At 44.8% G+C, this 14187-nt stretch overlaps 1 protein-coding gene across 1 annotated transcript in view; it reads left to right on the forward strand.

The window, feature by feature from the left end:
- The window catches only part of ZNF582 (zinc finger protein 582), a gene marked incomplete at both ends in the record, with an annotated part of 17280 nt that extends 3318 nt beyond the window's left edge, over positions 1 to 13962 (forward strand). Inside the window, 4 exons of the mRNA XM_079118741.1 lie at positions 3672 to 4097; positions 6690 to 6816; positions 7076 to 7171; positions 12647 to 13962. Coding sequence (XP_078974867.1) covers positions 3672 to 4097; positions 6690 to 6816; positions 7076 to 7171; positions 12647 to 13962 — 1965 coding nt within the window. The remainder of the gene's footprint in view (positions 1 to 3671; positions 4098 to 6689; positions 6817 to 7075; positions 7172 to 12646) is intronic.
- Between the last annotated feature and the right edge of the window lie 225 nt (positions 13963 to 14187).

The following is a 14187-nucleotide window of genomic DNA, read 5'->3' on the forward strand; positions in this document are numbered from 1 at the left end:
TGCATGTGCCCTTCCTCCCTCTCTCTCTCTCTCTCTCTCTCTCTCTCTCTCTCTCTCTTCCTCTCATTTTCTCTCTCTCACCCTGCAGGGAGACACTCTGTCTGTTTGCTTAATAAAATCTCTTGCATGATTTGCTGCATTTGAAGTGGTTTCTGGGTGCTTTCACTGAGTATTTTATTTCCTTGGGTGAAAATATAAAGATGCTTTTATTTTTCAAATTCCACATGGTCATTTTTAGTATAGAGAAATATGTGTAAAATTTTGTTGAACTTATATTTTGACACATTGCTGAACTCATTCATTAGTTCCGGAAGCATTTGTTTTTTGTTTTTACAGATTTCATGAGATTTTCTACGTGAACAATCAAATCATCTGTAAATTATACAGTTTTATTTCTTCCCTTCTGATGTGCATTTCTTTTCCCTTTTCCAGAACTATGCTGAATAAAAATGGTGAGATGAGGGTTGGGGATATAGCTCAGTTGGTAGAGTGCTGGCACAGGGCCCTGGGTTCAATCCCCAGCACCGCAGGGAAAAAAAAATGGTGAGATAAATAGCTTTGTTATCAATCTAGGGGTAAAATATTCAGTCAGTCTTTGACCATTAAGTTTGTTTCCTGCAGATAAAGTCAAGTTGGGAGGTTGGGAGGTCATAAAAGCCACAGGGAGAAACCCTCAGCTACCTGTATACTTCTCAAAGCTGAAGTTAGAAGTTCAGAACCTTGGGAAGGAATGAGTCCTCTGTGGTCAGGAGGACCTTGCCCTGAGAGGCTGCCCAACTTCTCGTTACTCTGCTTTCTTGACTGCCTGTGGCTCCACCTAATCAGATCCAAGGATACTTGGATTGTTCTTTGGGAAGTTAGATGTTATTATTGATGGCCTATTTCTCCTGGCACCTATCACTGACTTTTTTTGTTGCTAATTTCATGTTCCAACCAATTGCTTCTAGCTATGCTGAATGAGACGGAGGGGGGATGGGGGGCGAGGGCGAAGTAGATGCAAGTGATGGAGGATTATTGTAATACTTGCTGAGATCAATAAATATTTTTGCATATATATGTGTTCTAAAAATGTAACTTATACTATCTGAAATGTGGAAATAAGTCATATTGAAGGCATATGGCTTGAATGTTTGTGTCCCCTTCACCCCATTCATGTGTTGAAATCCTAATCCTCAATATGATGTTATTTGAGGGTGGTATGGAAAGGAGGTAATTAGGTATAATGAGGTGTGAGGGTGGTGCCCTATGATGGGATTTGTGTTCTTATAACCAGTGGAAGAGATTCTAGAGCTCATTCTATCTGTCAAGGTCACAAGAAGGCAGTCATCTGCAAGCCAAGAAGAGGATCATCACAAGAACCTGAATTTCTGGCACCTTGATCTCAGATTTCCCAGCCTCACGAACTGTAAGAAGTAAATGTTTTGTTGTTTAAGGCACCCAGTCTATGGTAATTTGTTATAGCAGCCTGAGCTGATTAAGACAGGAGCTATTTTTTAAAATGATTTTCAGAGCATTAGTCCTGTGTAGTAGTTGGGCTCATTTTAACAAAATCATGCATGCAAGGGATGTGATTTCAATCTCTGCATTCCCCTTTCCCTCCCCCTATTTTCCTTCCTCTGCTCTATTGATCTTCCTGTCACTTGATTATTTTTGTTGGTACTTTCTACATATCCATAAAGCTCCCTGTGGTATAGTCATATGTTATAGAATGTGATTTTATTAAAACCATTCTGTATTTCCTCCCCTTTCCCATCCCTTCTTCTCCCTCCCTCCATCTCCATGTACTCCACTGATCTTCCCTATTAATATCTGTGTTCTATCCACCCCTGCCCCCAGGGCCTTCTTTCCTTTATTTTGCTCCAGCTTCCACATACGAGTGAAAACACTGGATCCTTGATTTTCTGAGCATGCCTTATTTCACTTAGCATGATGGCCTGCATTTCCAGAGGAGCTATTTTTGATAAAAGTTTATGATGATGCAGCTTTAAAAAGTGTATAAATGTTCTTCCGAATTCTTGGAAAAGATTCTAATGAGAGTTAAAACGATTCTTTTAAGATTTTTTTTTTCTTTTTAAGTAGTAAATGTTTTGCCTTTATACAACTTATAAACATAAGCAAATCACAGGGTTTATATTGGAAAGTTTCTCTCTTCCAATGTCTGACCCCCCCGAAAGAATTTTAGTGAGTTCTCTAGGAACACATTGGAGGGCAGGGATACCTGGTATTGGAATATTCTTAGTTTTAACATTTTTTTTCCTCTGAGTTTCCTGGTGTCATTAAAAATGAGGACAACATGAACATGTGCATTCCACTGAGATCTGTGTGGTTGACAGTGAGGACTCTGGGTCACACTTCCTATGTACTTGCCCAACTGTGCCCCTTGCTTATAACTGAATATTTAGACAAATTATTGAATCAACGTGGGTCTCAGTTGTATTGTGTCAAAACTAGAGAAAATGATATCAATTCTAAAATTTGTGTGAGACCAACAGGATACCTGTCAAATATTTAGAATAAGGACTGAATCCAGGTGCAGTGCCACACACCTGTAATCCCAGCCACCCAGGAGGCTAAGGCAGGAGGATCACAAGTTTGAGGCCAACTTCAGCAACTTAGTGAGAGCCTGTCTCAAAATAAAAACTAATAAACCACTGATATAGCTTAGTGATAGAGTGCCCCTGGGTTCAATTTCCTGTACCATTAATAAAAACTGGTAGTAAATGCTAATGTTAGAATTTTTTATTTCTAAGAAAAGAGGGTCATCTCAGAGGAGTCCAGAAGAGGTAGGGATAGAGAATGTCAGTTTTTTCTTTACAAAGATTTTTATGAAAGCATGTTTAAGAAATATGAGAGAAATGAGTCACAGACCCCACATTTCAAGGAAGGCAGATCTGTATCATAGTAAGTACCTCATAAAAGAGAAAGTGATGAAATGCTGAAAAAGTTCTGTTAAGTATCAAAAATATTAACAAGCTGAGTGTCAGAAACAGGACCCAAGGGGCAGCCATCAGGATCTTCTTATTGTCGTCGTTGTTGTCATTATTAGTGGTGCTGTAGATCTAACTCCTCGGCCTTGCACGTGCAGACAAGTGTTCTGCCACTGAGTTATATTCCTAGTACCGTGGGATATTTTAAACAGAAGATGGGAACACGTCTTTCCTTAACTGGAAGCCCCTCGGTGTCTTCTAACGGGCAAGGATTCCAGTCCTCATCTCCTCAGTCTTCAGGACCCTTTGGGAGAAGTCCCCTTAGGGATGTTAAAGACCCTGGAGACACGGAAGCACTACGTAGCGACCCAGGCTACGCCACGCCTGAGGCCCACCGTCACCTGACTCCGGTTACACGGGCAATACTTTCCGTCGGTGCTAGATTCGTTGAGAGCCAGCTCTCCTCTTACACCCGTCACTGCGGTTGAAAGCGCCACCCTGGCGTCCATCAGGAGGCAGGAAGCGCGTGGATGTTCCTGGTCTGGGGCCACCCTTCCTACCTAGGGCTGTCCTCATAGAGTACGGGCCTTGCACACGGGCTCGGTTTTATTTCCCGGCGGTAGCAAGCAACCTTTTCTACGCCCGCGTGAGCAGGTGATAGAGGCCTCCGCCTCGGTACGCCTTCGGGCACCGGGAGCCTGAGCCCAGACCTCGGAGCGCGCCGGCGCTGTCGTCTTTCTGCAGGACGCAGGCTTGGCCGTAAAGAGGAAGCGCGCCGCTTTTCCCGGGAGCCCCACGTCTGGCGCAAGCAGGGCCGCCGCCGTCACACCGCGCGCTTGCCAGCAGAAGCAGCGTTATTTCAGACCCGCGCCGCCGCCACCCGTGCGGCACGTTCCTGGCCGGAGCCCGGGTCTGCGCGCACGCTGTCCACCGTGGCCAGTCCGGGGCACCCGGCGGGGCGCGCCCTCCGTCCCCTGGCGCCACGCCGCCGGACCGCAGCCCACGCGCACCGGAGTCCCCGCGCGCCGGCCCTCCGAAACGCCGCGAGACCGACACCCCGAGACTACGCTTCCCGGAAGGGCCCGGCGCCCGCGCAGGCGCGTCGCGCAGCTTCCGGCCGGCGCCGCGGGTCCGCCTCGGGCGGCGGGGCCGGTGCTCCGGGGGCTGCAGGTGGGGGCCAGAGGCGCCGCTCCTCCGCGCGCGCCCGGCTCGTGCTGCGTGTGTTTAACCCGGACGACGGCTCGTTGCGAGGGGGCCTCCGAGAGCGTCGAGGCTGCCTGGGGAGCGCGTCGGGGCGGCGTTCGGCTTCGGCGCGGAGCCTGGCGCGGCGCCCCGGCAGGCGGCCCCTCGCGTGCCCCGGCGGCGTCCACGGAGGGCCGCGCGGCTGCCGGACCCAGGCGCAGCGGACCCGACCGAGCGTCGACCCTGCCCGTTGCCTGGGACTTCGTCACGTGTGTTTGGGTGGTTGCACGACTTGTTGCTGCGTTTCTCTTGTGCACGGGATCCAGTTCCGAATGCTCCGTCGCGTTGTCCAGCGTCATTTTGATAGCTTTGCGCATCCCATTTTATGGCTCTGCCAGGAACGATTCGGCCACTTGCCCACCTGCGGACCTGACTCCTTATGCACTAATTTCGTTCATATTCTTCTGCAGACACTGTGTGCAACTTTGCACATGGTTTGCCTCTGTGGAAGGGCACGTTTTTGTGCACCGGGCTTACTGCGTTTAATGGGTCTGCAACTCCACCCCGTTTGTTGACTCGTGGTAAACACTGAAGTGGTTTCTGCAAAGCCTTCTGCAACAGTGGGCTCCTTGATTGTGGAAGTTGGGAAAAGGGTTAGGTGAGCTTTTTTGTACTGGGGATTGAATCTTTTAACTTTTTCATGTTTTAATTTTGAAACGGTCTCACTCAGTTGCTTAGGGCCTCCCTAAGTTGCTGAGTCTGGCCTTGAACTTGGAACTCTCCTGTTGGCCTCCCACGCCACAGGTAGATTTTTTTTTTTTTTTTTTTTGAAGATGTTGATGGACTTTATTTTATTCGTTTATTTGTATGTGGTGAACCCAGTGCCTCACACGTGCTAGGCAAGTGCTCTACCCCTGAGCCACAACCCCAGCCCCACAGGTAGACTTTTAAAGAAGTTAAATTTGATGTATGAGAGAATGAAATGGCATAATCCTGGGAAAGCTTTATTTTGGGCTGAGCCTATGCAAATTACACAGGTCTTCTCTGCTACTCTCAACCTGAGGAACTTTCCTTGTACTTGGGCCTCCCTCACTGGGACGAGTGTGAGCATCCCTGCCAGCAACAAGGCAGAACCTCTGGGAACTTAGGGGAAATGAAAGAGAAGGGACCACTGATTCCCTGCCTCCTTGGTAGGGGTTGGGTGAGGGCCACGTTCCTCCCGCTGTTTTGAGGGTGGATGGGGACAAGCCAGTGGGGACGGTACTTTGGCATGCTGGGAGCTGTGAGGCAAGCCTGGCCTCTCCTTGTTCTTTCCTTCCCCAGCTCCACCATCTCAGCACACTGCCCTTCATCAGGAGAGGACCCTGGAGGAGGACCCACCACCTTTTGAAATTCTAAAAGTCATGTCCCTCGTGAGTTTTAAAATCATGTAAATATTTTGTTTTCCTTATCCTGAAACTTCCTACCTGGGTTGTATTAATTTAGTTCTCAGAGATCCCCATTTTAGGAAATGAAAGAGTCAGACAGCTACTCCCTCTCCTGTTGCCTTCCCCCAATGCCCATGGATCCCTTTTGAATAGCGTTCCACATTTCCTAACAGTTCAGCCTTCTGCCAGGAGGCCAGATGAGCAAAAATGCATTTCCCTTTATGAAATGAGAGCATCCTGTGTCAGAACTGAGGTTCAAAAAGATGGAAATGACATTTAGGGATGATCACACATAGAAAAGCAGGGGAGGTGGTATTGGTTGGTCTCCTTTTTAAGCGTGTGGTACAGTGTCCTTCTTTGGAAGAAATAATGGAGGCTTAGCTGAGAATCCATGAGAGATTGAAAGCCAGAATAAGATCTAATTTGAGGTTGCAGAGAGCATTTGATTCTGGGTTGTTCTTAAGAGCAAGAGCAGTGCAGAAGTAAGGCTGGTGGCTGATAGCAAATGAAATTGTCAGCCTGATAGGTGGATGGTCAGAACTGGTGAGAGCTTTAGAGATTTGTGATCCAAATCCTGGGTCCAAAGTAACACAATGTGCCATTCTTTTCACTTGATACAAAATTGTATAGTTAGTAACAGTCATCTTCATATTCATTGTTTTTTTCATGAAGAAAATGCTCATGATATATTCTGACATGATGAATTTAGGTTTTCAAGAAATTCTTGGTTTTAGATAAAAAAAATTTAATAAAAATTTTTGAACAATATTTAGGTGAAGCCCATCAAATATCTTTTGTTTGTCATTCCATGAAGGAAAAAAATACAGGTCTTTTCTTAATTGAGAATTTAATGTGTCAAGTAGAGCAGGCAGTGTATTTTAGCACAGTGTTTTTCAGAATAAAGAAAGCTCTGTGTATCTTTTTAATTTTCATCCCAGACCTATGTTCAGAAGCTTTGGCTTGCTGTAAAGGGGGGTGTTTAAGAATATTTAGACATTCTGTTTTAGTCTTGCCTATTTCCTCTGTCCCTTTATCACATCTAGCCCCAGCTCTTTCATACAACCCCTTCCTGCAAAGACCTCCAGTTTCTCTCATCCCACTGTGAAAGCATCTCTTTGAAGTATGCATGTATCATTTATTCCCGTTGTTCCAGGGGTCAGAACTTTTCAGGGAGGTGGCCATAGTCTTCTCCCAAGAAGAATGGGAATGGCTGGAGCCTGCTCAGAGGGATCTGTACAGAGATGTGATGTTGGAGACCTACAGCAACCTGGTCTCTCTGGGTAAGGTGGATCTGGTCTGTTGGCCTGAATCTTACTCTTGGGCATTTCTGTTCCTTCCTGGTCTGTGTCTGGGTGCTAGTCAGTTCAGTGAGTGATTCAAGGGCAGCCCCACAAGCTGAAGCTATTTCAGGTAATCATTAGGTCTTCCTTTAGCCCCTTTTTGCAGCTGCCTCTCCTGTGCAGTGACCCAGCCCTGAATCAGTTCTGGACTCCCCCACTCCCCACTATAACTTGGTGGTCTCTTTCTTTTCTTCACCAGGTCTTGCTATATCCAAACCTGACGTGATCTCCTTCCTGGAGCAAGGCACAGAGCCCTGGATGGAGGAGAGGGTGATGTCAGGAAGCCCGTGTCCAGGTGAGTGAGGCATTGGTGGGAAGAGGGCAAGACAGGTTAGCAAGGAAGTGCCCTTTGCATGAGAAAATCTTGCTTCAAGCTGCCAGATTCATAGCTCATGTTTTATCATCTTCTCATCTCACCAGTAACATCTTACAGAGGTCGTGGTCTTTCCTTCCTGAAACATTTTTTAAAAATTCATATTGTACTTAGTGATAAAATGAATACAAATGTGACGCTTCCTAAGGAAAGGATTTTCTTTTTGGAAAGTATGTGTATCCTTTAACCACTTTTCTGAAGGAATTTGTATCATCTCTTTATTTAAATTTTGGAGAACAATCAGCAAGTGGCTTTTTGAGCTTTTGTTCTGCACCACAGTGTACACTGGTGAGGTAGACAGACACTGACCCTGCTTTTGCGGAACTTACACTGTAGTAAGAAACAGGCTTTTAACACACACATACATGTGCAAGCACATGCACGTACATAGAAGAAAGAAAAGGTTCATCTGGGCCATGTCACAGGGCAGATGATCCAAGGATGAGGCATTTTAGTTGAGATGCAGGAGTTTGCAGTTGGTAAACATCAGCTGTAGCCTGTGTGTGTGTGACGCTGCTTAGGGAAACACTTGGTACCTCTGAGACCCGATGGCCAGGGTGGCTGGAATTGAGTAAGACATGGAGCACAGAGAGGGAGGAAAGGCCGCCTTGGTGCGAGCTCTGGTCTGCACGGGGGCGTTGGGAAGCTCCTGTGGAAGCAGAGCATGCCATGATGTGTGGGACCCACTTTGAGAAGGTGTGAATATCATGCTCCTCACAAGTTTTTCTCTTTTTTTTTTTTTTGGTACTGGGGATTGAACCCTGGATTGCTTTACCACTGAAACACATCTCCAGCCTTTTTCAATCTTTTATTTTTTATTTAGAGACAGGGTCTTACTCAGTTGCTTAGGACCTCACTAAGTTGCTGAGGCAGGCCTTGAACTTGTGATCCTCCTGCCTCAGCCTGCCAAGTCGCTGGGATTACAGGCGTGCGCCACTGTGCCCAGCTCGTGTTTCTTTTCTTCTTTCTTTTTAAAAAATATTTTTAGTTGTCGATGGACACAGACCTTTATTTATTTTTATGTGGTACTGAGGATCAAACCCATTGACTCACATGTGCCAGGTAAGTGCTCTACCACTGAGTTAGAACACTAGCCCCTCATGTTTTTTAAAGTCATAAAAAAGTGCAGTGTTTAGATTAATAAGAAATGTGAAGATGATGGAGAAGAGATTTGAGTGGGCAGACAGTTGGTACCTTTTGTTAAATACTTTCTATGTTAAGAATCCTAATTTAAATCATTCAGAAATTTCTGTATTCTTAGGAATGCTCAAGTCATGTCAATACTGGAGGAGGAAAAGGCTAAACTAATATATTTTCAGCTCAGAAGTGCTCATCTAATGTTACCAACAGTCTGGACAGTAGCAAACAAACAGCTTAGTACTGGGCATAAGCAGAGCTGAAAGAGTAAGAGGGAGATTGATTTCTACTCTTAAATCCTTTAGACACAGTCAATATTTTTAATAATCTAAATCTTAAAATTATGAAATAGTTTTATTCCAGTAGTCTTGTTTTTTTTTTTGTTTATCTTTGTTTTTTGTTTTCTAAGACAGAGTCTTGGTAGATTACTCAGGGCCTCAATAAATTGTCATGGTTGTCCTCAATCTTGGGATCCTACTGCCTCAGCCTCCAGGATAGCTAGGATTATAGGTGTGCACCACCCGCCTGGCTACCATTCATTTTTTTAACAATCCAAATTGCTCTTTCTGATGTAATCAAGTTGTTCCATATTGTCGTTAGCAGTTTTTAGAAAACAAAAGGTAGGTTAAATAATCTTAGTCTGGCATGGTTTCAGCGTTCCAAATCTGTTGGTGTACCTCATCTAGTAGAGGCAGTCCATAGCTTGGATTCTTTTAAAAGCACTGTATCGGGCTGGGGAGATAGCTCAGTTGGTAGAGTGCTTGCCTCACAAGCACAGGCCCTGGGTTTAAACCCCCAGCACTGCAAAAAAAATAAATAAATAAAAATAAAAGCACTGTATGTGGGCTGGGAATGTGGCTTGGTGGTGGACCACTTGCCTATCATGCTGTGTAGTGTTCTGAAATTAAAGTGTTCATAGTTCTCAGATTTGGACTTTGAAACTGAGGAAAATGTCTCCCGTGAGCCAGTGGACTCAGGAGGTTCATCTGCTACTCTATCAAGTACTACAGCATCTATTAAATAGGCTGTTCAGCATCTGCTACTAAATGATACTTTGATCTTAATCCATTTTGTTTTGCTGTAACAAAAGACACAAAACTGGATCACTTACAAAGAAAATGGGTTTATTTGACTCATGAATCTGGTGGCTAAAAGGTCCCAGTGTCATGGCGCTGGTGTCTGGCAAGGTGCCTCAACTGTGTATCGTAGCATGGTGGAAAAGTGAAATGGCAACATGAAGAGGAGGCCGAGTGCACATGGTGGCCTTGCAACCTCGGGTGTCACCCCTTCTGAGGGGTGTCCTATGTCCTAGTCACCTACTGGGCCTGCCTCTAAAGGCTGCCACTCAGTGCCAGCGCAGGGGCCCTGTCCAAACCACAGTCCTGGGTGTGACAAATAGGGGACAGTCCAGGCTCATTAAAAATCACAAAAAGACAGTTGCCTTCTAGCTGTCTGCATATATCACAAGACTGGAGAAGGTACCAGGATGTGCGTGTGCTGGTACGACCAAGAGTCAGCATTTTGTTGTTGTCCCCAGCAATTAATAGTTTGTCCTCAATTGTCACCACTTGAATTCAGTGTGCTCACAATTTAAATGTTTAATTATGCTAAACTCAAGTACTTCTTAGAAGTGAAAACCAAAATATTGTAATGCTGACTATTCATGAAATTTTTAGACATTTTTCCATTGGTTGTCCAAAACTGAGTACTAATGCCCAGATAGTTCACTTTACTGTGCCAGATCTCATCAGGAAATGTGAAAATACAGAACTTACTTTTTCTTTTCTTTTCTTTTCTTTTTCTTTTTTCTAATTAAAAAAAAAAAAAAAAAAAAAAAAAAAAAAAAAAAAATTGGTACTGGGAATTGAACCCAAGGGTGCTTAACCCCACATCCCCAGCTCTCCACCCCTCTTTTTTTTTTTTTTTTTTTCATTTTTTTTTTTTTGTATTTTGTCTCACCGAGTTGCTTAGGGCCTTGCTAAGTTGTGGAGGCTGGCTTTGAACTCACAGTCTTCCTGCCTCAGCCTCCTGAGCTGTTGGGATAAGACCTATTATTGTTGCTGTTCCACATTTACAAGGAGTTAAATAGATACCAGAGGTTAGAAATTGCGACTATAGTACTATCTTTGGGTAGTAATGTATATTATATAATTAGAGATGGTTTTATTTAGAAAATTGGGAAAATGCTCATGAAATAAACACTACTCTCTGCCATTGATCAGTAAAATTTAAGATAGGATAGATTAGTACACGGAGAAAGGATTTTTTTTAAAGGCTTTTCCTCGGAAGCAGCCAAGGTTTTTTCCTACTTGGTCAAAAAAGATGAAGTAATGTATTATCACTTTAACTCCTACAACCCCAGGTCCACCTGGGCGCAGTGAGCTCTTCCTACACCCTTTTCCTCCTGTCCACTGGGCCAGCTTTCACTTCCATGGTCTGCTGCCATCCTTCGGTTCCCTTTTTCTCTCTTCGTTTCCTTGGTAGGAGGTCCTAACCATTGAGTAGGTCCATATACAGGAGGCCACCATGACTGACTGATGGGATCTGTCTGGCCAGATGCGTTACTGGGCTACAGTAGACTCCCATGGCCTTCCTCTTACACAGCTGGTGTCTGGGAATGTCTTTACTCTGCCCTCTTTGCATTGTCTTTTTGTAGTGTCGTGGGGATGTACTGTAGTTGAGGCTCAAGGTTTTGAAGTGACAGCAGCCATGTCATTCTCACAAAACCTGATGCTCTTTCATGGTCTTCATCTTCTGCTGTAGAAGCAACCATATTTTCCAGTAGTTTTGCTTCATACTTTAACAAGAAAATGAGCAAAGTCGATATGCCACCACCATGTGAAGCAAAATCCTCCCATACCTTCTGCTGATAACACTTTATGAACCTGTTCAAATGCACCCATCTGCTGTCCCCTGTGGTTCCTTAACATCAAGCTGAAAATGAGTCTGTTTTAGCCACATGGGGTTAGGAGCTATAATTGCAGTCACCTCAGCTAAAATCTTATGTCAGATAAACTTTGGACTAAATGCACCATTCACTTTTTGCTTGTAATCTGAATAAGCAGCAAAATATGTGACCTCTGATCAATTGGACCTGATCCCCTAGAAAGGAACAGGGCCCTCTTTTTCCTGAGTCACCTTACAGCAATGGGAAGGTCCTGGGAGGTTGCTCAGTTGTCAGTGGCTTTGCCTTGTATTCAGCTAAGTTTCAGTGATAGAAAATGCACAGAAGAAACAGCAGCCCTGTCGTGCAGCCTGCAGGGAGGCGTGAGTATGGCTGCCTCTGCAGCCCCTTGTCTCGCAGCTGCTGTGCCAGCATGGCCTCCGGGTGCCCAGGCGGACAGATCCAGCCACACATTCCTGCCTTCACTTTTTTTATTTTTACTTTTTGAAATTGTGATAAAATACACATAACCAAAATTACCATCGTAACCATTTTTAAGTGTAGAGTTCAATAGTATTAATTATATTCACTGTTGTGCAAGACTTTGAACTTTGTCTTGTGAAATCTCCAGAATTTTGAAAAACGTACTATATTCGATAAATGTATGTTTCAAGTGTGATATTAATGAGTGTTGACAGATCTATACCCATGTGACCACCACACAGTCGAGTTGGACATTGCCATGACCCTGAAAGCTGCCTGTGCTCCTTCATGTGCCCTCCCACACACTCCCTTCTGTCTCCAAGCCCCAGGCAACCAGTGATTTGCAAGTCACTCTAGGTTATATCAGATTATATTTGTCTCTTCTGGAATCTCTTGAAAACCTTTTTTTCTTTCTTTCCTGGTACTGGGGATTGAACCTTGAATCCAAGATGCACCTTTGAGCTCCATCCCCAGTCCTTTTTATGCTATTTTTTTTTTTTTTTAATTTAGATGGTGTCTTGGTAAGTTGCAGAGGCTGGCCTCGAACTTGCAATCCTTCTACCTCAGCCTCCCAGGCCTTTGGAATTACAGCTGCGTTCCACCACACCCAGCCATAAAAACCTATTTATTAAAAAAAAAAAAAAAAAAAAAGTGATTCACAGGTGATTGAGATCTGCACTAACATGTTTAGAACTACTCTATAACCTCCCTGATTACCACCCTAATCTCCATTATGGGTTTGTTTTTTCTTTCTCTATCCTACTTGCTTACTTTCTAATGCTTAGTCACATACAAGAGCTTATAAGTATTATTTTGAGCCTAACCCTTCCAATTTTTACTAGAGTTCCTTCTGGGAAAAAAAAAAACAAAAAACTTTTTTTTTTCTGTTTTAGTTTTGGAATCCAGTTATGATACCAAAGTGTTATATCCAGAGCAGCGTGTTTATGAAGTCAAATCGCCCCAGTGGGAGATAATGGAAAGACTTGCAAGTTATGGTCTCAAGTGTTCAGGTTTGCCCGGCAACTGGGAATGCAAAAGACAGTTTGACAGACAACTAGGAGATCCAGACAGGCGCTTCAGTCGAATGTTAATTAGTCATGAAGAGATACCCACTTTGAACCAGCAGACATCTCTCATTTTTTACCAGAATATTCATACTGGAGGAAAGCCATGTGGATATAATAAGTGTAGAAATGACTTCTGGCAGGAGGAATTCCTTATTAATCATCCAGGAATTCATTCTAATGAGAAACCCTATAAATGTAAGGAATGTGGCAAGGCCTTTAAATACGGCTCACGGCTAATTCAGCATGAGAATATTCATTCTGGCAAGAAACCCTATGAATGTAAGGAGTGTGGAAAAGCTTTCAATTCTGGTTCCAATTTCATACAGCACCAGAGAGTTCATACTGGTGAGAAGCCTTATGAATGTAGGGACTGTGCGAAAGCCTTCAGTCGGAGCTCACAGCTGATTGAACACCAACGGATTCACACTGGTGAGAAACCCTACCAGTGTAAGGAATGTGGCAAGGCCTTCAATCGGATCTCACATCTTAAAGTACATTATAGGACTCATACTGGGGAAAAGCCTTATGCATGTAAGGAGTGTGGGAAGACCTTTAGCCACCGGTCTCAGCTGATTCAGCACCAGACTGTTCATACTGGCAAGAAACTCTATGAATGTAAGGAGTGTGGGAAAGCCTTTAATCAGGGATCAACTCTCATCCGCCATCAGAGGACTCACTCGGGTGAAAAGCCCTATGAATGCAAGGTGTGTGGGAAGGCCTTCAGAGTGAGTTCCCAGCTTAGGCAGCATCAGAGAATCCACACTGGGGAGAAGCCCTACCAGTGCAAGGTGTGTGGTAGAGCCTTCAAACGAGTGTCACACCTCACTGTCCATCTCAGGACTCACACCGGTGAGAAGCCCTGTGACTGTGAGCAGTGTGGGAGGGCCTTCGGTCACTGCTCACAGCTGATACAGCATCAGGCCTCTCACACCCAGGGAAAGACCCGGGAACGCCAGGGATGGGGCAGGACTGCCACTTGCGATGCTGCCATGCAGCAGCACTGCAGGCTTCGGAGTAGAGAAGCTCGTGTGGATCTGATACGTGCAGGAGAGCCTGCCATCGGCTCGGACCCCCTGTTGATCATCCGGGAGTTTGTGCTGGCAAGCAACCATGTGAATGGAAGTAAGGGGAAAGCCCACTAGCTCAGGCCCGTCACATCTGCCAACACCTGCACCTCACAGAAGACCTGGGGGGAAGGCAGAGCTTGGCCTTCACCCTGAGTTGTAGGGAGACGTCTGTGGATACAAAGGAACGTGTTTAGACTACTGTTAGGTGGGGAAGGTTGGGAATATTTATCTCCAACACATTCAGAATCACGTTTTCTAATTCTAGCTTACTAATTTCAACAAGAGCCAAGTTTTAGTTTC

Source organism: Sciurus vulgaris, assembly GCF_902686455.1.
Source record: "Sciurus vulgaris genome assembly, chromosome: 17".
Lineage (NCBI taxonomy): Eukaryota > Metazoa > Chordata > Mammalia > Rodentia > Sciuridae > Sciurus > Sciurus vulgaris.